The following is a 26,664-nucleotide window of genomic DNA, read 5'->3' on the forward strand; positions in this document are numbered from 1 at the left end:
TGACAACGACACAAGATTTATCATTGCTATTTTAAGCGATAGTAGTAATACTAGCAGTCGTCCAGTTGATAGTACGCCACCACCCCGCTTGCATATTGGAACAGCGATGGTGCCGCCGCAGCTTTTGGCTTCAGTATCCATTTCCCTTTATGTTCGCTTTCGGTATACGGTCTCTCCTTTTGCATTTGTCAGGGCCCACTGTTTTCCGGCGCATGCTCTTACGTTCCTATAATGACTACAATATACTGTCCCACATTAATCAATGCGAACAAGGTGACTTGAAGTATCTTTAAGTTAGTAAAGTATACAAAACAAGCAAAGCAAATTTATTACTATTCAGTGAATTCCACCCTTAATTATGATCACGTCTCAATTTTCTCCCAAATGTTTAGTTGAACACAACTCATTTGAACTTCTGTCAGCTAGTAGAAGATCATTTAATTGTTCTGCCTTCGTTGGTGGCATATAGGAAAATGAACAAGCATTATTTGTCGTAAAAAAAAAATTCATTTCCATGTGAAATTGGGGAGGGGAATCACCGGGAGAAACGCAATGCCTGGACATACCGTTCAAATGAGTTTTACAAGCCAATAATATATGTTGGTACTCCAACGACGTGTTTGCTTCACGGTGAAGCGGATGGTATGACTATTAGGGTTAATTGAATTAGAGCTGTCTGCATGACAGAAAAACACAAGCGGCCAGCGTGATTGGGGGGCGCTGGGGGTGGGCAGCCAGCTCCAAATGCAAAGGCAGCCACAACACACAGCGAGTACAGCTGGTGCTGTATTTCAGTGGGAAAGTGCTTAATATAGTTCAAACTAAATAAAGAGCTACAAGAGAGTGTGTGTGTGCGCACGTGTGTGTCAAGTATCACAAAGAAGCTTCTGAAACACGTGTCCTCACAAACACGCCGACCATTTTGCTGTGTGTCCACCCAAGAGACCTTCCAGTCAAAATATGCCAGGCCTCCGTCATACCCGTCATTGTCAACATGCTTCGGAAATTCCTCTAGTACATATTACTGTTATCGGCGTTGAGGACAGAGCAACAGGCAGACCTTGCAAGTGCCTAAAACAAGTTTAATATTTACACATTTTGGGGGTCTTCAACAGGAGTGTCACGATCAGGGGTAAATTACACCGGTTCCATGCATCAACCCAAAATTAGGCGAACGAGTCTATCATTTCAGAACGCACGTAAAAGGCCTTCAGGACCCAAGCACAACATTTCATACAAGGTTCTCCATTTTGGTTTGAAACGATCTGAGGCACATTCTTGAGCTTTTACTTTGACAAACGGAACTTCAATCATTTTTGTTCACTATAATAAACTTGGTTGACACTAGTTTGTAATTGATGAGCTGTGCTTCTAAAGCTCTGGCACGGAAAGCTGAAATATTCTTCAGTACAGATGGAGTTCATGTTTTAAGAAGGGCGTGTGAAAGGGAACACGTGACACATATTTAATTGGTTGTGACGATTGACTGACGAAAGAAAAACGAATTTCCAATATTACCACCCCCGAAACCGTAACTTGGCTTGTTGAGTAACCTGCCCACCAATTCAGCGAGTCGGCCTCTGCATATTTTTAATGCCTTGACTAGAATAGACTTGACGTTCAACTTAAAGGTTTTGTAACAGTTGACTTTGTACATCTATTTATTCGATTCACTCGGTTGCAGATTAGTTGTATAGGCTAGAGCGAGGTCTCCAGGACAAAATGTCAGAGTTTGGACTTTGCATTCAAAGTGTCCTGAATATTCCCTCCGGTGGTTTAAAGAGAGCAGATTAACCCTGTTGTTTACATGTCTGATTTAATTGCAATGACCCCTGGCCCTGGTGAATCGGTGCCGTGTACCCCTCAGATGACCTACCTCGCTTCAGTTGCCAATGACGACCGTCAACATACATTCCGCAGTTGCAATCAGTCTTTGAGTCAAGAAGCAGTACCGTGAGTCTCCTGAAGGCAATGTCCCGAGTCCACTTCAAATTCATGTTTTCCTCAAAGCTCGGGATGTTCTATTCCGATACATGTTGGAAGCTTTCCGTTTGGTTCAACCCCGACTTCAGGCTCCTCGCTGGTCTTGGATTCACGACGGTCCCCCCCCCCGATCTCAGCCCTCCGACACCCCAAGTGCCATTGTTCGTGGAATACTGTTAAATGCTTTTGCAGCTGCTGCCGTTCCCTAAAAGTACTGGCAGCCTCGATGACAGCAAGGGGAGATAAGTACGCCACTTCCATTCACTTGCCAGCAGGGGCTAAAGATAGCACAAGTCATCAGTACACAGAAGACTGTTTAGCTTTCACGAGGCTTTGCATTAAAAATACATAAGAGGAAACTTCCGGGATTTTGCTGACTGATTAATCGTAGTTGAAAGAATTCAGGGGGGGAAAAAAAAATCATTGTGTTTTGCGCCTGCCAACTGAACACACTGCCGCATTTCAATTTACCTACTTCATTAATACATTTTTGTCAATTTAGTTAATCCCGTAGAGCACAGGTGTCAAACACAAGGCCCTGGGGCCAGATCTGGCCCGCCCCATTAGTTTTTGAGGCCCGCAAAATGTCTACTTCCAAGGTCACTCTGTGTGCCGCTTTGCCTTTTGCAGATATTTGTTCCTTTTCTTCTCCTTGACACTGGAATGCGCGCAAAGCAGACAATCGGACGTGTTCAGACCTGGAAGACGAAAGCAACGTTGAGCGTATCGTGCTGCTCGACACAATCCGTTCATGCAAATGAATCCCATGTGAGGTTGCTACTTTTATGTCGCGAAGAAGGCAACATGTTTCACCAATTTAAAAATCCAAATATGCACTTTTTTGGATGTGCTGTATTGACAAACATTTCTCTTTTGCTCCTGTCAGGCTAAAAAGGAGAGCAATGCCTTTTCATCATCGGTGATGTTTTTTATTTTACAATTGTATTGTGGCATTTGTTTTTAAATCATGGGCTCAGTAGATTTCATATGGGAAAGCAAGTAGGAGAACAGAAGTTTTTTCCACCTCCTCCCTTCAACAGATCTTGAAAATAATAGCAACATTGTCCTCTGGTGGCCATATAGTGTAAGTGCAGCATGATTTTTTTTCCAACTCAGAATGACCTTTCTTGATTAAATTGAAGTCATTAGGATGGAAAGGCCCTCGTAAAATCTTTTTTTTTTCCATTTATTATTTTGTCAAATGTAAACTCATCAAGTTTTTATATCTTGATGACTTTGTATGTCTTTTGAGCCCCCCAAACAAACAAACAAACTGACTCACCACTGCCCCATGCAAAGTAAACAGTATATATTCGAACAGCAGTTTCGTCCAAAGACATGAAATTGGATGTAGACAACCAAGACTACCATGAAAAGGTCTCGAGGACCAATGCCTGAAGTTGAACAGGAAGTCGGAAGCCATTTTGGTTCGAAGCCGCCATTTTGGTCAATTGCCCACATGAGTGTCATTTGGAAGAAGGTATATTAGCCAGATGCTAAGCTTGTTTTGTTTACGCCGTGTCATATTTACTGAGTATCAAAAGGCAGCAAAGGTGATGATCATTTCAAGGATAAGATGAGCAGCAAGTGCAAACGCACACATTGTGGAGCCTTTTTTTTGTTGTTGTTCATTTAATTTTCTCTCTGAAAATTAGGAACATTAGCGGTCCTGTCGTGGTAGTTCTTGATGTAAAATGTACTCGACTACTTACCCACTGGGTTCATTATTTGGATTCAGAAGATTGACGCAGAATACATCTTGGGCAGTTGAAATACTTGCTCATTCATCGCGAGATAAAAATGTGTGAGTCAAGGTTGAAAATGGCCTCTGTAGCCTTTCTCTTTCTTCCATGCAAAGTAAATACGGCTTATACTCGAGACTTCTGCTCTTGTGAGCACAAGCGGGTTAATGACAGTGCAAACTCAACGTGACTGACGGAGATTTTCCGGTGGAAAACGAGTGTTTACACAGTTCGTGTAGTTTTCTTTTAAAATTTTTTTTTTTTTACAGCCTATGTTGATGAAGAACGCAAATCATGTTCGTTTCAAACCACCAACTACGTGTCATGTGTGACAATCACAAGATCAATCTAATGATGTAAATGATGAAGGGCACCAAAACTCTTTTGGATTATAATTTTTCTCATGATTGCACAGACAGACAAAAATTTTAATCCAATTTGCAACATTTTAGTTCAGCGCAAGAAATAGCAAATGTCTGTAATTAACTTGAGCACGGTGTTGCAATTTCTGACAGATTTGTACTTTTACTCTCTACTTTTGAAAACAGATGGGCTTGTTACCTTTTTGAACCTCTGCAGATGAGAGCACAAAGTAACAAAGCTGTGAAGAGAGAAGCGCAACAATATACAATTGATATTTTTAATGGATTGATTGAGATATTGGCATTAAAACCTTTCCATCGAACATGAAAAATATTATAATTGCTTTGTTATTAGCTCATTTATTTATTTATTTAATTAATTATTGGTAAGTCAATTAACAACTTGAGCAAAGCGAGGGAATCACATTATCTTGATAACGTTTCACAATATTCAGTCCAACATGCAACACATGTCACGTGTTTGTTTTTCCTTCTCAGTACAAGCACGACTTCAGTTAATAATAGAAAGAAGTGCTTGGCATGCACCTGTCAATCATTAGTTTGCCAAAGAGGAAGGAGCCCAGTTTTAGCTAATATGACAATAAGACTCAAACTAACTTTATACAGACTTGGTTTTCCAAGTAGAATAAAATAAAATAAAAATAGAAAATAAAAAGCAACAAGGCGAGGTGGTGACTTTCTCTCAAAGTATGACAACCTAATTCTGGCAAGATGACATTTTTTCTCCAGAGAAAAACAACTTTGTGACTTTTTCCTAAAAAAGAAAAACAAGTACAATGTAACTCAAGTAAGATGATGACGTTGTTATCCTTTTTGCGTTTGTGCATTTCTTTTTAAACACAGGTATCTGCATTTCTGGTTAAGGACGTAGATTGTATTTTTACCACTTCTCGAATTGATTCAATTTTTCCAGCGTGGTTCTGATTTTAACGGCAAGACACACCTACAAGCCCACGCGCAGGAAATAGTTCCACCGCCCGGATCTGGCGGAAGTCCCTGGTGGGCGCTGCGAGCGGGTCACCAGTCGGCCCCACACACTGCTCACTTCTTGAGCTTCGTGCATCATCTGGAGGAGCCGAGAGGACTTGGGTGCGCCGTCCAAAAAGTCCATGTTGCTTCTTCTTGTGCAAGACAGATGACGATGAGGTACACGGCGCGTTTTCACCTCAACTTCTGCACAGGTGAAAGTTGAGCAGTTTGTTTTTCAAAAGACTATTTTTCTCTTTTCTGCTTTCTTGCAGGTGTTCCGCAGGGCTGGAGCGATTTTTGTTCTGCGTCCTCATTTTTGCAAGTCAGGCTGCAACGCAATGGCCAGGTAAAAAGAGCTTGCTTGCTTTGAAGAAAGAATCTGTTGCACTTGTTTTGTACTTTGCCACAAGTAGACAAATGACCCCCCCCCCCACAACCCCCCCAAAATGAATGACCTGCATGCTGTTGCTTGTGTCAAACTGGATGTGATTTTGGAATATTAGTGGCCAGTATGTTTGATGTATGACCATTTCTCGCAAGATGGATGGAGAGACGGATGCTTTGTTTATAACTCAAGATAAAGCTCACTCATTTATGAGGTGGCTTGCTTGGCCTCTTTGCTGTTTTCTTAAGCAGGATTTTCACATTCCACTTTAAAGCAATCTAATATTTTCGTGTGTGCGTGGGGGGGGGGGGTCTAGTTCCATAATCATTTCATCAAGTGCCACATTTCCCATCTGGCTGTGTTTGTACTGACGTAATACATGAATCAATTTGCGTGCGCAGACACACAAATAAAACGCAAGTGTCCACAATAAGAGTCAGTAACAACAAAACATCAACGATAGCAATAATTGACTTTTCCTTTACTCCACCGGCTGCTTATATGGATTGATGGACGCAGCATACCATTTTGTTTTTTTAGTTTTAGTTTTTTTTTTTTTTATGTTTTTAATTGTGCAGACTTTGTGTTGTGTGTATTTCGACGATGTCAAGGTAGCATTGACAGGGAATATCCGATCTGAGCCTTTAGGCTGCACCCCATTGGCAGATATCCCAGCACAGATTTTTGTTTGGAAGAGGCCTGATTGCGATCTGAGGATATATTTTTTTCCCCCCAACAAGTTACATGTTACAAATCTGGATTATGAAGTTTGAGAACAAAAAATTGGATTTGTGTCAACGAGAGCCTCAGGCTAGCTATACACTTCGAAGGTTGTCCTTTAATTTCAACAGTCCTCATGCATAAACGAGGCAATAATAAGATTTAGTGACAATGGCAGTTCCATTGCTTCAAGGCCAAAGTTGTATTTCCGACATTCACACGTTTCCTTGTGGTCCAAAGTCTACTTTGCATTCCTGGCGTCGACTGCGTCGGACCACAAAATGTTGCTTGGAGTGTTTTCTATGCAAACTAAATCTTTCATGGCAACACACGAAGGAATGAAAGGACCCTCTTCTATCGTTGAATAATTGATCTGCGGCCGATATTTTGTTGCTCTGTCAGTTGATAGGGCGACGAAATTGAGAGGATCTTGATTAATATTTGATTGCGAAGTGATCCGTCCCTCCAGGCTGGCGGGGACGATTGGACTCAAAAGACACTGTTGTGAAATTGGGAGTTAGTTGGTCCTCCTTAGATTTTGCACATCAACGCCGATTATCGCAAAATATCGCAACATGCCAAAATGTCATCTGGGCAAGAACTTACTCGTGTGGTTTTGCGCTACAACATGCGATGAGCGCTTGATTTTGGGATTTGTATCTCCTGATCCGTCATGTGACTTTCTTGGTGGCGAATTTCAACTCATCTTTCTTCTCTGGTGATCATGAACAGTTCTATCGGTTCAAATGGATTATTGATGCGAGCGATGGTGAAAATGTTTTCCAGATTTGACATATTTGCACTTCCACTTGCGCTTTTTATTTCTCAAGACAAAGGCTGGTCAAAGTAAGCTGTAAATGGATGCCAACGTGAGATGAGTTGCTCAGGTACTCATTGGCAAAGTCATCTTTCACATGTTGCGTCTTATGTTTGAACGGCCGCCAAAGATCCTTTATGCACCTGTGTGCTTACATTTTAAGAATAACCCTCCTCCGGCAACATGACATAATGTCCAATGTGTGCGTGTGTGTGTACGTGTGTGCGGTCGCAAAGTCCTTCCACACTGCCCCAGGCCGCAGCGGCATTGACGGCATGCGACATGCTTGACTTGGGCTCTAATTTATTCCCAGTCCCCGGCTGGGTCAGGAATCCCTATTGTCATGTGATCTTTGACATGCACCCAGCGGTGCTTTTGCCTGAAGGGGGGAGCAAGATGAGGAAAGGGGGATGGAGGGGGCAGCGCTTGTAAGCGGACACCCCGCTGGGCTATTTAATGGCTGAATTAGATGCCGCATTAAAAAAATCACAGTTTGCTTCAGGGGTCTCCTTTTTTGGGTCGCGGGACCACAGGAGAGACATTTGAAACATGGTCAAGGATTGAGGAAGCACATCAAAGTTTACACCTCCAAGAAGCCAAGTCATGGAAAGGTTGCCGTCTGCTTTTAGCACAAAAAAGGCAACGTCAAAATGTCCGTACGTTTGTTGGCGACTTGGCTCAGTTTCTCAGAACACGTCACCGATATGTTCCGGAAAACCAAACTAAGAAAATGTGTTGATGGAAACCAGAAAACACAGAAACACTCCAAATGAGATGGACTTTTGAAAAGTTGGATTCATGCTTTCAGACCATCTCTGATTCCTCTGTCTCCAAATTTCTGCTGTTGGCTAAAATCAGCACTATTTAGAATTTTAGAATCGGATGTCAAGGTTGAGATCGGTAGCACTTGTTCGATGAGAATGAACTAAATGAGCCGGCTGCGCACCGATTCTGTTGACTCACTCGACCTTGTGATGTCTAATCTTGGGCTTTGCTAGTTAGTAAAGCCACTTATTCATGAACGACCACCTCATGAGGTGCCGCACATCGAGGCGCCATCTCCGTCGCGTGGATTTGAAAGGTCATTAAGCCTCTCCTGTCTCGGAGGATGGAGAAGCGTCAGGGTCGCCAGGTTTGGACTTGTGGGTTGGGGAAGGGGGGTGAGAGGGGGGGTCATTCAAAGTGTCAAGTGGTCTGCACCTCCCTTATTGGCTCAGTTTTCTCCGCATTTGACGCCAGGGATTAATGCTCCCTGTTTCCATGTGCTCAGTCCAGTCCAAGAACAGTTTTCTTGTGCGTGTCACTCACCAAGTTTGAAGTCGGTTAACTCCCGACGCTTCAGAATGTGGCGCATTCTTCTTCATTTATAGGCTTGTGATTGTTTTAAAAAAGGCCGCCTGTAAAAGGACGGGACCACACATGAGCAAGTGTTGCAAACATCTTCCAAGGAGAAATTGAATCTATTTGCTGTCGTTTACTTTGGGTGTGTTTCTATGAACACATCCTGCTTTCGGTACTTGACTCATCTGGATTTTGTTCCAAATCGGTTCAGGACATTGCTAAACATGGCCTCGTTTCAAAACGCCCCCCCCGACGCCCCCCGGCACGCACGCTGTTTAAGTTCGAGTTCACGTCCGTGGAGGAAACAGAAAAGCTTGACTCGTTTGTCATTCACGTTTCTTTTTCCTCCGATTTTCGAAAAAGCACATGCACATCTCGCAAAACAAACTTCATGAGGGACAAACTTTGAGCAAATGACTTTTTAATTGCTTGTATACAAATAGTTGAGTTCTTGCCATGAACAATCAAGTACCTATTGGAGCTCATTTACATAATTAGCGCAAAGGAATGAAGTGCTGCTACCATAAGTGAAAATTCATCCAATCCATGTCGTCTTTCTGGGCGCTTCGCAGTAACTTTTTCAGATGCAAGGCTTCAAGTTTGATCACCTTTGCTGCGCCCCAAGTTGGTGACATGGTAACTTGTCATTGGCCCAGCAGTACATGAGCAGTTTCTCATTGGCAGAAAAAAAGGGCCGCCTTTTGCCAAAAAGTATTTCACACACATGTCATTAACTCACCTAGGAAGTTTTTAAAATGTGAAAAAAATTTGCATGCCACCAACAGCTGTTATTTGTATTTTTATGCGCTTCCACTTGAGTTTCCGGTACTTCCGTCTTCTTGTCTCTCATGTTGTGGCTGATGTCAAAATGCCAGTTTGCCGGTGTCAAAATACAGAGCGATAACATAATTGCTAGTCTTGTCGCAAGGCGAGCGAGCAAACGGGTCTGCACGGTCACTCGCGCAGTCGCACCAAATGTCAGCCTGAGCGCTCGGCGAGCTCTCAGCACCTCTTTCCTGTTTGGGGCAAAACCCTCACTTATCTGCTCGTCTTTCCCAGCCACAAGGCGATTCGCCGTTGGTGGAAGGTGTGACACCTGCATCGCATGCATGTTTGGCAGGAAAAAGGAAAATCATAATAATAGCGTAAAGTAGCCCAAAAGGAAAAACATGTCATAACGCTAATTGCACATTTTCAAAGATAAGCTTTTTCTTGGAAAAAAAATAATAAATTTGAAGAGGTGATTTTGTGGAAAATGGAGTACTTGCATATGGGTCGTTTCCATATAATTCATCAGCAAAGCCTGACGCCATTGAATTTCTTATTCGTCTTGACTATTATGGTTTAAAGTTTTAAATCAGCCCAAACTTTTTGAAATTAGTGTTTATATTGCCTTTATTAGTCCCACAATGGGGAAATTCGAGATTCGAACCCAGGCCTCCTGGGGAGACTGGGTCCTGAACGCGGCGCCTTAGACCACTCGGCCATCCTGGCAGCCAAAAAATTAGGACTTAACGTGTGGTTGTTTGTGGTGCAGAGTCCATCTTTACTCTTATAGATCCAAGATGGCATTCAAAAACGTGTATTAGCAACGGTTAGCATGTAGGCCATGCAGAGACACAAGTCTGCAACTAGCGTGCCACATTTCAAGGGAATGACTTTGATTGGCCAGGATTGAAGGAACTTGTGACCACTCCCGCAACAGTGCATACCTCCCTCCCTCCGATCTGGTGACCTGTGCTCACCTGCGAAATGACCAGACTTGCCTCTGCGCAGAGGTATGTCACGTACGGCGCTGAAGCTATGCTGGTCGCAAAAATAGAGCCCGATGGGTCTTCTTTGACTTATTTTGATGATGTACAGAAATGTTGTCCACAATATCAAGCTGAATTTGAGTTTACTGTTGGGTTGCGTGGTCCGTTGGTCACCTCAGCGAGCAGCTGCATACTTCTCCATAGTTCGAACACATTTGGCCGTTGCGAAAGGAAACCGGATCTGTCTACCTGGCACTTTGTTCCTCGTCTCTGGCTTCAGGGAGTGTTCTCTTGTCCTGAGCGACAGACAGGAGACCACCCCTCTACTCTTTACACATTTTGGAGAAATGTATGTCACTTATTAGGACATATCCAGTGAGACTTGAGTGGCGTTTCGTGAGCTTTTTCAGCGATTTCCACGTGAGCTTAAGCATATTTCAAGTGGCGGACGTGAACGGAGGTCAATAGAAGCAGCGGTTAATGCACTCCACGCATTTTGAAAATGAGTGAATGGACCATTGAAGATTTCATGAGGCCCCTCCTAGGAATGCCTTTGTCCGTTTCAAACGTCACTCTCTGTTATGTATCCCTCCTTTTGCTCTCCGCGTCGTCTTATCTTCTGATTGACTCTCGCGATTCGCAGGCTGCCTTTCAAAGCGGCCGCGGATTCCGCTCATTCACCCGTCCCTCAAGAGTCGCCACGTCTGGAAGGCACTTGTCTGCTTTTTTTTTCAGCCAATGGCAAATCTCACACCACGGGGGTGTGAATTGAGGAGAATCCCATGGGCCGGGCAGATTACCATCGAGTCTAGCGCTCTTGTGACAAAAGGGGGATTTGCTGAGTTGGGTATGGTGCCGTTGGAAGTAAGACTTGGATAATGGCGAGAATGCTCATGATGTTTGTCAAACAAGGATGCCCAGACCGACAACAAGCACAACAAGAGAAGTTTGAAGATATTAACTGACAAAGAATAAAAAGATTTGGCGAGTCTATCTTTGATTGAGGAACCCAAGTGATGGATAGAGCTCTGGAGGCGGTTCCTTTGAAACCGTTCAGTGCAATGAGACACTCTACACACCAATTCGACGTCGGCCATCGTGGCCTTGAAGTCGTCACATCGGACCGGAAAATCCCGACTGCACATGCGTGAGGAGTAGTACCCCTCCAGGCCACCGACGGCGCTAGTCAAAGCGTAGCCTTTGAAGTGGTTTTTCTTGAAAGAGAGTGATTACTTCGTCTTGGCACGCTTCTCGTTCGTCATCCATAGAGGAGATTTTGTTCTTGAGGAAGAGCTTCAATTTTTACCCTTTGTCCACTTTCGTCACTTCCCGTTCTTGACCGGTGGACTTATTCGAAGTGTTCATTTAACTCGACCCGATTGTACAAGTTAAATCGACCGAAGACGCCTCCGATTTTGCGCATTTCACCCTAACCGAGTTTCTGAAGGCTGACGTCGGATTGGTGTGTTGGGTCCTTAAGTCCGGTCCTATCGAGCCGCTATTCAGCCTGTTTTCGATGTCTCACCCCCTGCAAAACACCTGATTTGAATGATCAGGCTCATAATCAGGCTCCTGCAAAGCTTGCAAAAGCTGACTGGAGAGATTTCCAAGATATTTGTCGTGTCGAGTCCCTTTTCCTGATTTCACGCCGGAAAAGCACCAAAGATACAGAACGTGGCACAACACGACGTGGCACAGGGAGGGCAGTTGTAGGGCGGGGTGCTGAGTCTGCAAAAATCCCCTTCAAATTAATGCCTCACTTGCTCATAACTTGTAATTGTTGTGTGAATCGTGAGTTTGCAGACAATAAAGGGCGCCCTCTTTTCACTCTGCGCTTGCTTGGGGCCAGATGGCACGCTGCCATCCATTGAGCAGTTTGGATAGAGGGAGGGGGCTTGGGGGGGGGTAGAGGTCAGCCATGAGGACATTGAATATTTAAAGGTCCAGTGAGAGATTTGTGGGGGGCATTCATCTGCTGATGCTAACTACTTCATTCCGAGGAGAGCTGGTCTGCTGGGGATCTGGAGTGAATTCTCCCCTTCGCTGACTTTGAGAGATGGAAAGTGCCCGTGAAACTGTCGTGTTGAACAGAAGCCCGTGGTTTCATTGCTCCAGTTGACTTTGCCATGTAGATTTATTGCAACTTGTTTCCTGTCCTGAATGTAGAAAGCACAAAATTGTTTGACTCTTTCGTGCCCTAAAACTGAATTGGAAACCACTTCTCTATCGATGACCGTATTTTTCGGACTATGAGGCACGAAAAATCCTTTTAATTTGGTCAAAAATCGACAGTGAGCCTTGTTATCGGGTGCGCCTTAAGTCTGGATGTCGACTAAGAGTGGAATGAAGTTTTGCCGTACTGGTTCGTTTCCCATAATGTGTAGTAATACGCTCTATATGCCAGTGCGCCCTATCGTCCGAAAAATTTACGGTAATCGGGTAAAAGGTGTTTGGGTGTCGGTTTTCTGCAAATTGCTTTTTACCTTTCGAAACCTTTACAATTGTCAACTAAAGTCCGACTGGAGTCCAAATCGCCCCGCCCCTCCTCACCGTCGCTGCGAGATTGTCAGCACACATACGCGACACATGTTGGATCTCGTCACTTCTCATCCTCATCCTCCCTTCTGGTGAAATATTTTCACCTCAATTAAATATCACAAAGAGGTGCTGGCAGCCACATTGTCCTTTTTGGAGAATGAATAACTAGCAGTCGCCTCTGCACGAATAAATAAAGAATCGATTTCTGCTTTCAATTGTGGTCACCTTAGTCATGCCAATTTTTCGAAAACAAAAATCCGCTCATAACCTTAACCCCGGGCTCCCTTCTCATTCTTCCATCGCTGGAATTCTGCAAGTATGATGAGGTGGCTAGTCCGTAAATGCCCGGGGAGAGAATACTTACAGAGGTTTTCCTGGGTGGAGCGCTTCCACTTGGTTGCCTCGAGAAGCACCCGCGCTTTGAGCAAGTTGACTTTGGACTCGTGACACAACATTTACGTAGCAACGCGGAAGGCTGTTACTTTTCAAGCCGCGGCGCTGAGTATCGTCGCTGGTACTGTATGTTTTTCAACCACTCGCCGTGACGTCCCCCACGTGGGGCCGCCAGCTGGTTCATTAAGTTCAATTGAAATCAGGTTGCTGCGCTCGCTCTCCAAAGCTCCATCACGCGGATTATAACATGCCTGTGCTTGGTTTAAGCTCAAACAGAAGAAGAGTATGATTTAATTCTTTTTGTGTGTGTGTGCGCCCAAAAGAGGGGCGACAATGAATGCCGGCACCCTGGACTCTAATCTTCTCTGTACTAATTGACGGCCCTGATATTGTCTTGTGGATGAAAGGCCTCTTTGTCACTCTGGCTTCTCTTCATCTTCTGTATGGCCGGGCGGGCGAGAGGGGGTGGGGGTTGCTTTTGCTGATATCGCCAACGGCATAACGTCACCCTCTCTCAGTCATTGCTTCAATTCATTAAAAGAGATTAAAATGTCAACGGAAGGTGAAGCAAGTTAACTGGCATGCTATATTGGTTCACGGAGCCTTGTCATGCTTTTTTCTTTCCATCTATTTAAAGCAGTTCCCGGGTGTCTCAAGTTTGTGATGGTTGTAGTGGCTGTCGATTAGTGATAGACCGATATGCCGATACAGATACCGATACCGATTATTAGTAGTCATGGCGGCCGATATTTGTGCTGCAGCAAACCAAAATAAATCAGCTTTTAATTCTATTAAAAAGGCCGATGCTGATAATTGGCAAAATGCCAAATATTGGCCCCGATAATCGCTCTATCACTAGTATTGAATCCTGAGTGGACGCCAATATCCCTTTGAAATCTGCGCATTCATGAATCGATGTGTCCTACCGTAAACGCCCGCGTGAGTTGAAACGATGATAAAATGTCGTTTTCATCATTTTTGAATGTTAGCAGAGAAACCTTTTCGCTTCCAATCCAAGATTCGGCACGTCTTGCAAACGCCACTCTGAACTTAAGTACAAGCGAGCGCATCCGAAGCTCCGAAAAGGAGCTCATCAAAGACGAGACGGGATGGAGATGGAAATTACAGAGAGTTGCTTTGCATGTTGTGCTTTGCGCCACCGAGTTGAGCGTGGCCCAGCAACTTGCCACCACGCAGATCGGAAGCTGCTGAACAACGTCACCGAATCTCAGAAATGTGAAAGCGTACTTCAACACATCATTTGGAGGCGAAAACGATCACGAATGGCCCCAGGACTTTTTCCAATGGTCACTCAATAAATTGTCCCGCTTGAGTGGCAGCAGAATTTAAAGAATGCAGATAGCCTGGGAAGTTTGTCAGTGGACGTTGTAGACGGACGGCAAAGCGCTGGCTGGGGCCTCCATTTTATTAGATATGAGCACGTCTTGGAATGTGACCAAGACGTGCCTTTTGATTTATGAAGCCAACAAGCCGCAGCACGTCGAAGACTCCTCATTACCTTTTGCAACCCGTGACGCACGAGGGGCTTGAGCCGAAAGGTTGAGTCTTAACTTTCCCGCTTCTTTGAGGATTTTTTTACCACCTCCAACTGGTGAAGCAATTAGATGTAACTGTCGAAGGAGATCTTAACATGCACCGTTTCCATTCTTTCCATTGGCTCAAACATTTCTGTTTGGATAGAATGAATTTAAAATCATGCCCAGGTGTCCAAATAAAAGTTCACTGACGCGTCAATGGCCGTGAACGAGTTAAAAAGCCATATTGCAACGTCCCGATTCCCAAAATTCCAACCGGCTTGCATTTTTGGAAACATAATTTACCCGGTTGTTTCATTTTCACTGATGGGTCGACTGAGAGCAACTATTAGCGCAGCAGCCATTCCAAAGTCAGTTTTCCGTAATAAATCCCATGGACTGAAAGTTTTTTTTTTTTCCCCCTTTCGGTGTCTGTGCTGGTCTCGTTTTTGTTTTTGTCATGCGGATTTTCTTAATTGTTCTTTTCAAGCCTATTTTTTGCTGAACAATCTTTGACAAATTCAGCTCGGTTTGAAAAAGAAAAAAAAATTTGTCAGAAAGATTTTCTTCGAAGAGCTTTGCGTATCAGCGGCTGATTTATGACTGGCACCTTTATGTTTGCTATAAAATTGCCACCTCAGCATGCCGAATTGTTGTGAACTTTTTACCTCTGTTTGTCCCAGCATGGCTGCCTTGTTTGGCTTTTAGTTGGATTACAAAAAAAACAACAAAACAAAAAAACAAAACGGGCTCTGAAGTTGTTTTGTTCTTGTTGCAGTCAAGCGGGGCCAAGATTATAAATCTCAGGTAAACACATTCTTCACGGCACTTCTTAATTGAGACGCATGTTTGTTTGTGTCTCACGGCAGCAGATTATGAAACCTCCAATAAATTACAGCGCATTGAATTTGATCAAACAAAACCTCCAGGTTGGAACTCTGCTCAAGTGGAAGGCTAATAATTTACTCTTCCACCGCTTTGGACGATTGTTCTTGCCAAGTGGAATCTTACTTTGTCCCGCCAATGAGCAATCTGTTCATTCACCACGTCGTCTCACTCAACTCGTAATGACTAACAGATCCACGTAGAGGGCAGCGTTACATCGCTTCGGATTTCATATCAGCACAGTTTTTGAGTCGAAGATAAAGATAAGGGAGGGATGGTCTGTTGATCTCGGCTCGTCCCGTCACTGGTGAGGGAGAGAAATTCCAACCTGTTGGAATTCAGACAACTTTGGGCACATTTGCTGTATGTTATAACGAGCGAATGTGTTGTGGTTGGTCGTAGAACGTGTGTCGTGATTATGAGCTTCTTTCTTGGTTGCATATTTGTAAATTGTTCTGTCACAAAAGCTGTTCTGCTCTGTTCCACTGTGTCTTTTCATAAAAGCCTTTTTTCTCTGCTTTTTGGTCACAAACCAGCATTTTGGGTCAAATGAAGTCATGTTCTATTAAGGATGACAAATTTCGAATAAAGAAGTAAGTCCATTCTTCCTTGAAAGATCAGCCAAAGTGTTCTAAAACTCCGGACGCAATTCTGTTTTGATGGCACTGAATGAGTTTGTAGAGAATATGAACGTCCGAGCCCATTTGTTTCCCCCGATATTAGATTGACCCGAATCGGGACGGTCCCGTCGAGCACAGTCGAGTGCAGTGTCAGACTTGATGCGGTCATCCTTCTTCTGTCCTTTGACGGGCTTGGGCTTGTTCCCGTCTTTGTGCTGTCGCTGTGATTTTGAAAAGACTCGTTTTGATGCACGCTCATTTCGTTTACCCTCATCGCAATTTATGTTTTCTTGTGCTAATTGCAGCAAACGATGGCAAGCTTTTTGAAGAGGTGGAAAGGACAACTGAAGTACACGTGGAGCCATAAAGCGAGCAGCGCTTCTGTGATTTGAAGTTTGGAGTATCGTAATATGATACGTTGAGCTTTCACCTTCCGCGCCGCAGCGGCATGCTTAGCCCAAAGGCCTTTCCCCGCCCTCTAAAATCCATGTTTTGCCCCCAAGGCGCCTGTCTGCACCTTGCAAAAAAACAACAAAAAGAAATAAGCCCCAAAAATCTCAAGAATTACAAAAAAAAAAAAAAAAGATCCGCGTGCAGGGTGGCCACAAGATCTTACGTGATTGAAATTTCTCAGTCGACTGTAAAGTCAACTTGCTCCGTGATGAACGGAGCGATGTGTCAAGATGGGTCAAGAGCTTTGCCATCAAAACACACGATTGTTCCATAGGAGGCGTGTTCCACTTGCTTTTCATTCGCTCTTTGTTACCTTTTTTTTTTATCCAGCGCATTGCGGATGTGCATTTCTGCTGAGCCAGCTTTCTGGAGCGCAAAATATTGATTGATATTAAAGCTGGATTAAGACTATTTTTTTTCAGTTTGCATGGGGTAGAAGAAGCAAGCAGACTTCTCAGAATTCGCTGCCTGTGATCATCACTTCATGGAACACCTCGTAAACGCCTATTTGCAAGCCAAGAAAATACACTGGAAAAAAACAAACTTTAACATTTTAATTAAAATCCGTCTCTAGATGATTTTATTTTGTGCAACCAATTGACAAAATAATATGGCGTAAATTCAACACACCATTTTTTTTTTCACCGTACCAAAATTCTGATTCACAAGCAGGGTCTTCATAGATTGTATTAGCAAATGACCATCATCTATTGTTCCGAGCATTTAGCGTGGCACTTCACGGTCAAGTCCGATAAAACAAAATATGTCAGTAACGTGATTCATTTGTGCGTGGGGCTCACTTCTCTTTGTCAACAACTTGTGACTTCATCCTGTTGGTCGTCACTAATCGAAATGGCCCGAAACTCAGTGGCTGAAGTGGAAATGAGGGGGGTGGTCTCACACGCGCAGACAGTGATGTCGCCTTGGTGAATGTATACAGCATGTGGAGAATGCTCCTGTGCAGACGATAGCCGTATCGGCCTTCTTACCGAACAGTCAAATGAAACACAGAACAACTGAGATCTTCTTTGTTTTGCTGTCCTGTCCAAGTGCCACAGGCAGACTTTTATTTTTTTTCTCCAAGTGACATATTATCCGAGGCACCATCGCTGTGAGAGCATCTCAATGCCACGGTCACTGCAGTGAAGGCGCACTTGCCCGAAAAGGCTGTGCTGATCCCAAATCCAAAGTGGTACAACGGCGCCATCAACAGGGAACTGTCCGTCATGACAGTGGTTTGTTTACAAAGTCCCTCTTCCATGCTGAGCCAATGACAAACGTACTTGACGAATACATTTGTCAGTGGTAGTAAATGGTTGGCTCGTGAAGAGTTAGTAGATTGGCAAAAATATCCCCCAAATTTTTATTTCATGCTAACAAAGAGTTCTGAAGTCAACATGAATTGAATGGATTTTGTAATCAAGCCGTAGCGTAACTGGATGTGGAAAAAGCCAAGCGGTGCGGATACTTTCCGGATGCTTCTCTGTTGATAGTAGGTTGCAGGTGGCAATTTCCTCGCTCGTGTGGCCTGCTGCCACTACGTCGAGCTTTTTGCGGCTCTGCACTTTGGCCTCCAAGTTGTTACGTTTGATGTGAAGGGATGAAAGGATGCTGCCGGCCCCATCTCGCCATTCATCTGCGATGTTGCCGCGTGTATGTTTAAGTGTCCCTCCGCACCCCTCAAACTGCGCATTTTCCTCCCTCGTAAACGCTAACTTGCTCGGGACCGAAAGACAAATAATGAGTACGAGTAACGCGAGCAGGTATTCCGATGTCCAGACGTGGACGCCCCGCTCCCACTTGAAAGGGTGGCATTGTGCCGGCATGACAAAGTCCTTCCTGTTGCAAGGTTTGCTTCACTTTGGCCCGGTTTGAACGTTTGAGGGTCTGTGTAGTGTCCTTTTAACGTGGCTTTTTGTAACAACAATTTTGACTGGCAGCATAATGAGCATATACAAATTAAAAAAAAAAAAAAAAACTTGGTAGGATCCCTCGTCCTGATATTCTTCAGAAGGTGTTTTCCTTGCAGTAAAAGTCAGCTCTCCGCAAGAAAAGATACAGGAAATCCAGCAATGTCTGTTGAAAATATAACGAGGCCGTTTGCTCGGCGATGACAGATGCTTTTACAATCTTGCTCTCCACCTACACGTTCGGCTCGTTTCTGCGCGCGTCATGAACGTTGACACATGTGAAGTCAATCACACCCCCTTCAAAAATGCCTTTTTGCTTTGTTTAAAACCCACTGGAATCAGTTGATTCCTTTATTTCCTCCTTTTTGTTGAGTCAACAACCCCAAAAGTCCCTGGCAACATTCTGATACCTACCCTAATTATCCAGACTTGGAACCCTTACATTAAATGGAGGGGGGGGGGTTGACGAAAATGAATCACACGAGGTGCAAAATGCAAATTGTGCAATAGCAACGCAGAAATTAGGAAAAACCTCTAAAATATCGCAAAATTCTTCGGGAGACGAAGTATACGGCAAAACACGTTTCTAGCATTTAATCATGTGACCCCGCCCGGTTCCACGCTACCCGTAGACAGAAGAAGAGAATCGGACTAACGCCTTGGAGGTTTTGCAAATAACTCTGCGTGTCCGTCTTCTGTAAAAAAAAAAAAACTCTTGCGAGAACCTTTCATGACATTTTACAAGAATGACGAGATCTCGTTACGAGAATCACGCCACGGAAGCCCAACACTCTACCTACAAATAGGAATACTTAATCCATATTGGAGAAATATCGCTTTTATTGAGCGAAGAACTTGGCACGTGAGTTACGACAAAGTACATGTTCGGGACATGTAGAAGTTTTGTGTGCAGGAGATTTCGCAAGACTTTGGATCAGAAATGTGCTGCCAGTGTCATAAAGCTTGACATTGGTTATGTTTTGTTCTTTGGCTTCTTTCCTACACTGACAAGGGAATGTCTTGGATCTGTGCAGGCTCTAAAAAAATCTCAAGACTATCGAGGAATTTTGTGCTGCCAGTTCTAAACTAAAGCTAACCCGCAGCTTAAGCGCCATAAAAACTATTGAAGTTGTCCCTGCACTTGCGCGCCTCGTTCCAGAAACGTGACTGTCAATTGAGTTCCTAGCGAGTAGCTCGTGTCTATCGTTCAACGTCAGCTCGGATCGGCTCTCGCTCCCCCGTGTGCTCTTCACGTTCAACAAAATGGATGGATGGAAGTTATTTCAGTCACCGTTGTGTTTTTCTGTCCTTTGTTTGGAAAGGGTGGCAGCAGTTTAGTTTATGTGTGCTGTGTTTGTTCTCGTCCGCTTTTGGTGGCAAACGGCAAATGGCAAGTGTCGACAAGTTGATCCGCGTTTTCTTCCATTGGCTTGTGCCGAGAAAGTTCCGTTGGGCACGCAAATGCACATCATTTCCTCTCGGTAATCAATGTACTTCCTCCAAAATCTGCTCAACTCGAATTCCTTTTGAAGTTTCCTTTATGGAAATCCTGTTCTATTTGTTCCGTTCACCTCGAGGCTCCGAATTGAACATCTTGCCATCACATGTTTTTCTGGAGCAGAAACTCATGTCGGGGAAATGTTCAGTAATGTCTGCGGCCCAACCTTAAAACACGGTTTGCTTGAATGAATCTATTGTTACTTTATTTTTGTCGCAAAATCAGCTTTTTATGAGTCCATTGTGCTTCACGCGCTTAACTTTCAAGGGGCAAATATCATTCCAATCCCGTTCGATGGAACGATACGAAGGAAAAGTGGAAATAGATTCAAATCCCCTCAGCATCAACGGGCAGTCTCCAGCGGTTAGGCAACATCTGGATTTCCCCTCCATCTGTTTGCAAGTTGAGAGAAATTTCCTATTTATCTCGGCCGGTGCTGATTCATGCTATTAAACTGCAGAGCAACATCTTACTCATCTTGGCATGCGTCAGCGAACGGAAATGAACTCTGTCTCAGAGTTGTGCCTGTAATGTAACCATGAAAGCTTTGTACCGATCTTTCTTGGGTCTCTGTGCATTTCAATTTGGAGTTCTAAAGATCAATTCCTCTACAGGCGTTCAGTCCAGTCGTGACAAACGGATGCTCGTTTGTACGGAGGCCAACATTCCCAGCCTGTCTGCTCCGACTGTTTCAGTTCACGGCTTTCAAACAGGCCAAAGACCCTCCGTTGTGTGTGACAGGAAATTCTCAATCATGTCGGCAGCGAGCACAATTACCGCTTTTCTCGATGAAATCTCACACAAAACAAGTCAGACCCCACAAAAGAGAAGCCGAGGACAACTTTTTGATGCTTTATTGTGTTAATTGCGCCTAAAGTTGCAAGGCAATACCGCAAAAGTTGTCTTCCTAGTCTGGTCTTTCTACATGAAAGAGGGTATTTACTAAACATCTTCTCCAATGTGCCCGAAAAGAATCTGGCATGAACTAAATTTCTCACTCAGCTTCTCCCCTGGGAGTGTCTAATCGGGAAACTCGAGTTTGAAAATAAATACTTTCAAGACTTTGGAGGCAAATGCAGTCAATGTGTTGATGCCGTTACCAACCAGTTTAAGGAAAACGGTCACCACTAGGTGCACTCCCATTGCATGCTTCCCTGCTCTTCACTTTTAAAATAAAAATTTTAAGCGGCCGTATCGAGACACTGAAGTGCCGGATCTCACTGCCGGAGTCGGCACGCAGGAGTGAGCGCCTAAGTGTAGAAAGTGTTGCCTCCACAAGTGAAAATGCTTTTCTTGCGTTCACGGGCAACTCAGTTTTTTTTCTCTCTGGGCTCTGCTTCTGCATATTCAAGACGATCACTTGGTTGAGCAAGGCCCAGTTCCCGGATGCTGACGAAAATAAGGTTGGATTTTATTCTAAAGTTATGTTCCATGATTAGAACGGTTGTCAGTTCTCTCATTCATGCCAAATGATTTCGGGGCCTTCCGGTTAGCCGTGCTAATCCCTGAAAGTCATCGGCTTTTAAAGCTGAACTTCCGATCGCCACTTCATTTTTGGGAAGTGGAAATGACGGCATTGTCATGAGCAGCTGTCCAAACACAACACAAACGCTGAAAGGAGACGACGCATACGTAACCAGTCGTCAGTCACCAGGTTTGCAAGCCGATATTCTGAAAAAAGAAGACAGATGACGGGGTTTGCACACATTTGAAATGTCCGCTTTCTTTATTAGTGCTTGTAAACATTCTGACTTGAATCTGGCCGAGCGGGTCATTCGCTTGGTAGTAAAGCATTTTGTTTGGTTAATTCCCTTTGACATATTTCCGGGGTGCTAAAATACGGAGCTTGGCAATACGCCCTCAAACGAGAGCCAGTGTCGTCTTTCATGTGTGCCGAAGGGGAAGGTTTCGACTTGTCTGTCAGAAGCTCTCGGGAAAGCGTAGCTGCTTTGCAGAGTTCCGACTCCAGTAAGCGCACCTTAACTCAATGACGTCGAATGGACGCGTCATACTGAGCCAGGATCTTACATGAAAGTCTTTGCACTTTATCTGCTCGATTCCGAGCGCATTTACACCACTTGCATTTTGTCTAAGACAAGAATGTCCTGTCAGTCAAGAGTTTTTCCCATCTGGTCTTTGGAGTCCAACCGGGGACCCAGCGGTCAAAAGGCACCTTTCTTTGACCTGCGGCCACCTGGTTTCTGTGACTGTTCTGTTCTCGACTAAACTTAGAATATAATTGAAGGAACCAGATATTTATGAGGCCTGCGACTGGCTGTGATGCAAATGAGGACAAGAAATTCTGAAACTGAATTGGACGTAGAAAACCTCAAATTCCAAAACGACATAACAATGTGACGAACTGTATATTTTCTCTCACTCTTTGTTGCTGACATGGAGCAAAGTGGAACGGGTCGATTCCAACCCAGTGATCTTTTAACCCTTGCTCTTATTAGACTGTCTGGATTCCAGGTGTGCGAGAGTCCCGCTCTCCGGGATGGAAAAGCAGGTAAATGATTTGTCAAAACCCTTCGCTCTAGAGTTCAAACAATCCCACGTCAGACTGATTTGAAAAGAATTTCCTGCATGCATGATAAAAGCCAAGATATCGAAGGAACATATTAACCCATTTCGGGCAAAAAAAGTGAGCAGGGAATTTGTTTGGAGACTCCTCTCCACTTGTTTGTTATCGTCATCCGTTTGCATCGACAGAGCGGTCAAGAGATGCCTAAAATATACAACTCTTTTTTTTTTTTTTGATCTTCTGGCTTGATCATTTTGTTTTGTTTTGTATTAATATTTCAAGAACCTGTCAAAGGCTGCCATTGAGGAAGCGTAAAACCTGCAGCACGCGGTTTCCTTTGTACGGTGACATCATCACGCAGGTGCAAGTTGACAGCCTGCCTCGCCGTAGGCTGGACCACATATTGAGAGTGTCGTCTATTTATCTAGATGACGATCAGCGACGGAGAGATTTTTGAGCAGATCCACTGAACACGACAGAAGACATCCATGCACTTTCGCATGATGTCTTTTTGTATCTTATCACGATTTGGACAAAGTATCGGCCATGAGTTGCTGCTTGGCGTTGACGGGCCCCTTTTGGACGTCCTGTTTGATTTTCAGCAGGTGTGTTTTTGTTTGGAGACCACCACCTGTATAAATTTGGCTTTGACGTGCAGCCAACGGCAAAGATGTGAGATAGCATCGGGTAGCGTAGCGTGTGCTATTGCTAAAATAGTCATTCATCACTACCGCACATGAAGCAGAGTCGTTTTACTTTTTCAACTGTGGTTGTATGGGAAAAAAGAAGAATGTTTGCAGTTTGATATTTGCTATTAGATTGTTTATTGTTCGGGTTTTTTTTTTTCAATTTTTATGAAAAGTGTTTTGGGATTTTACTTAAGTGATGCATGTGCCGTTTAAGCCAATAAATAATAATATAAAGATGATTCTGATTCTGATATATTAGGCAATTATGCAGAATTTTTGGGAGGGTGTCAATGGCACGATAGCGAAGGCTCACTCTTTTGATCATTTTCGACTTGAAGCTGAAGCTTGCGTTTCAGGTGGTAGATTTGATGAGGAAAGGTTTTGGACAGCAGAGGGAACCATTTCCCCACAGCACTGCAAGCATCAACTTGCATTTGTGGTTCAACTGTCACCCTGACACTAAAGGTTCCCATTTTTACTGAGCTGAGGCCCCCATTTTACCTTTGAAAAATGTCAAGCCGCAGCATCCAACTAAAATGTGACCCATTTATTTATACAGGATGACCTCGCCTCAATTCCGTCTCACGTTGACTTACTTGGCGTGGTATAAGGACCCATTTAGTAGAACTAAGTTGTATTGCCGAAATGGTAGCAGGTGGTTCATTGTAGCGTCTGCCATCTTTGGAAGAACATTTTATCGTTCTGCCTGTCACTATGCATCCCCGATAACGACATCATTTGTAATAATGGCATCGTTTTCCGACCAATGGAGTGAAAGTGACGTCGAGACACAGCGGTTGGGACTCGCCGCCCACAGTATGCAAAGTTAGATATTTAAGCTCATAAGTCAGAGTTATGTCGCCCGTCAGCCATTCATTCTTCTGTCAAGCAAAGTTTCTGTTTGTTATCAATTTCAAGAGTTGTTAGTAAGTAAGTTGGTATGGATGCTTTAAAAGTGACCGTTTAAAACAAAACAAACGTTTGCGGTCGGATGATATGAAACGCTATTTTGCTAGTTTGGACATGCTGTTGCAAATGACAGTGCTCCAAACACTCACAGGTTGGTCCCTGCGGGCGTCCGTGTGGGAAAGTGGAATATTTCTCTCATTTCCAGCATGACTCCAAAACAGCTGTTAACACTGGCAGGCCTCAGACTAAAACCACGCTTGTCCGTCAATTCTCTCAAAGCCGGCAGCCGTCGCCTGGCCAAACATCCTCTTGTCATGTTCCATACTTCAGTCAAGCAACTTTTGTCTTCAGCTGCCGTTGACGGACTCGGTCGGAAACGATTGTTTTGGAAATAACGACACGGGTGGATTGTAAATGCCTTTGAAAAGGCGGGCCAGTGATTTGATTTTGGAATGGCAACGTGACAAGTGGCGGCCATCTTTGAGGAATTTTCTATAAAAATTATAAAAGGACCACTTCAAATGCCTCCACAACAAAGAAATTGAAGACAAAAAAATAGAGTATGACTTTTCATGAATAATTTTGCATTTAAAATGAGTAAATAAGCCGAGTTGTGATGTTGTATTTGGGCAACATTTTCAGAACGAGGCCACAAATTTCACACTTGCTAGGTAGCCAGACACTCCAAGCGTATTAAAAAAAAATAATAAAAGCAATTAAAGAGCAAATTTTTCATCGAATGTCCCCTGTCCCCTCGTTAATATATTTTCCCTTGAAGCCCCCGCAGAGCGACCCCCCCCCCCCCCTTTCCTCGTTGCCGTCTGGGCACCGCAGGCCGCATATTCGCCGGTTGTTATGGAATGTGTCTTATTCCCACTGACAGCCAAGCTGTTGCTGCTTGTCTGAGCAGGACTGTGGGGCGACCCTGCGGCGCTCCGTCTCTTTCCTACGTGATCATTGATCATTCCGTGAAAAAGCCCCAAAGGCTTTGTTTAGCCATTTCCAAGGGCAGTGCCTCAGGAAAGCGACTCATGAGAAAAGAGATCATGAATGATGTGACATTCGTCTGTCTGAGTTGAATCGACTCTTATTACATTTGTCCTTCTGATGAAAAAGTATTATTTGAACTCTTCTGTTTTATCGGCTTCTTTGAAAGAGAAGTAATATTATTGGGTGACTGGTTATTTTTGATGTTCCAAAAAAAAAATAACAATACAAATGATAATACAGGAAATATATGTCCCATTTTGATCCATGTTGTTCTCCAAATTCACGGTAGAAAAACAGACCGAACAATTGTGCACTTTCAAACGATTCCGTTGCCTTTTTGCGTGCGACTAATCCTCTCAATATTTCTCAGTCAGATGAAAAGGATTTTACCAACACAAACACACATGAATCTTTTGCAACTGAGTCTTTATTTGTGTACCGGTGACGTATTTATAAAAGTCTGCAATTTTGGACCGAGTTGTGTGTCTGGCGTCCAGGCGGGCGAGCGACGCTTTGTGTTTGCAACTTGCGAGCATCTACTCCAAAAAGCTGTCTTGCGTGCGTGCGCTTGTGTGTGTGTGTGTGTGTGTGGGTGTGTGTTGACTCTGCGCCTCAGCTGTTCCATGCTGCGTGATTGTAGTTTGACTTTTGTTTGTATGCGTCTCCGTGTGTGCACACACATGTATTTGGGCCATATGCGCACACGCCCGACTGTCTGCTTGACATTTCAAAGCGAGGGCCTCGGCGAGGTGACTTGCAGCAAGAGGTCGGTGACCCTTGCTTGCTGAAATAACAGCGGTGACGTTTACAGGAGGTTGGGGGGGCTTGTGGATGAAGTGCCCCAGAGATTTGACACCAGCATTTTTTTTTTCAATCTTAGTAACCTCTGTGTGGGTTCACACGTCTGTCTCTGTTTGGACAGCAGTTGCGCTTGCTGAGGGAAGGACACCAGTCGACCCGAGTACAGCTGCAATGCCTTCGGGGTGAGGTGGGCGGGGGAGTTTTTTTTTTTTTTTTTGTGGTCAGCCACAATTTAGGTTAGCGATACATGCACTCGATCTCAAGTGAGTCGGGCGAGTGTAACGGGACACGTCACGTTGATGTCATATTGCTCGAATTGCTTACGATGTCCAAATGCACTACTCTCCTCCACGTCAACCTGTGAAAGTATAAAAGTGTTCTGCACAATAGCTTGGTTTACGTCGGATGTGAGCTCATGGGATCACATCACAAATTTAAAAAAAATATCGTGTCGGTTGCTTGTCCACTTACACAGGCTGAAGCGGACAAGAGGAACAATGCGCACACGAACCCAGACTGGTTATATTAAAATAAATTATATATATATATATATATATGAGATGAGCTGGCGTGCTTGACCTCTGCTGGTTTATCCTGGCGAGCTTCTGTTGTTTGTTGTAATTAGCCAGTCATTTCTTCTGAGCTGAGCTGACGGACTCATTCCAGGTCTTAAGTTTCTTTCTTTTGTTCGGGCGTTGTGACGACAGACACCGGGGAAGCTTGGAATTTCACTTCATCCTTCGCTCAAACATCTCAAGAGCTCGCAGCTCTTAGAAGTTCCCCAACATTTCATGTTCACAACACGAGGTGATAACATGTTCAAAG

General features: G+C 44.1%; 1 protein-coding gene across 1 annotated transcript in view; it reads left to right on the plus strand.

Annotated features, from left to right (window-relative positions):
* The first annotated feature begins 5,066 nt into the window (after positions 1-5,066).
* Positions 5,067-26,664, plus strand: part of col18a1a (collagen type XVIII alpha 1 chain a) — a 45,413-nt gene continuing 23,815 nt past the window's right edge. Inside the window, exons 1-2 of the mRNA XM_088315225.1 lie at positions 5,067-5,254; positions 5,350-5,423. Coding sequence (XP_088171351.1) covers positions 5,244-5,254; positions 5,350-5,423 — 85 coding nt within the window. The 5' untranslated portion in view covers positions 5,067-5,243. The remainder of the gene's footprint in view (positions 5,255-5,349; positions 5,424-26,664) is intronic.

The sequence above is a fragment of the Idiotropiscis lumnitzeri genome, chromosome 14 (assembly GCF_059441095.1).
Source record: "Idiotropiscis lumnitzeri isolate Australia: NSW breed Sydney's pygmy pipehorse chromosome 14, RoL_Ilum_1.0, whole genome shotgun sequence".
NCBI lineage: Eukaryota > Metazoa > Chordata > Actinopteri > Syngnathiformes > Syngnathidae > Idiotropiscis > Idiotropiscis lumnitzeri.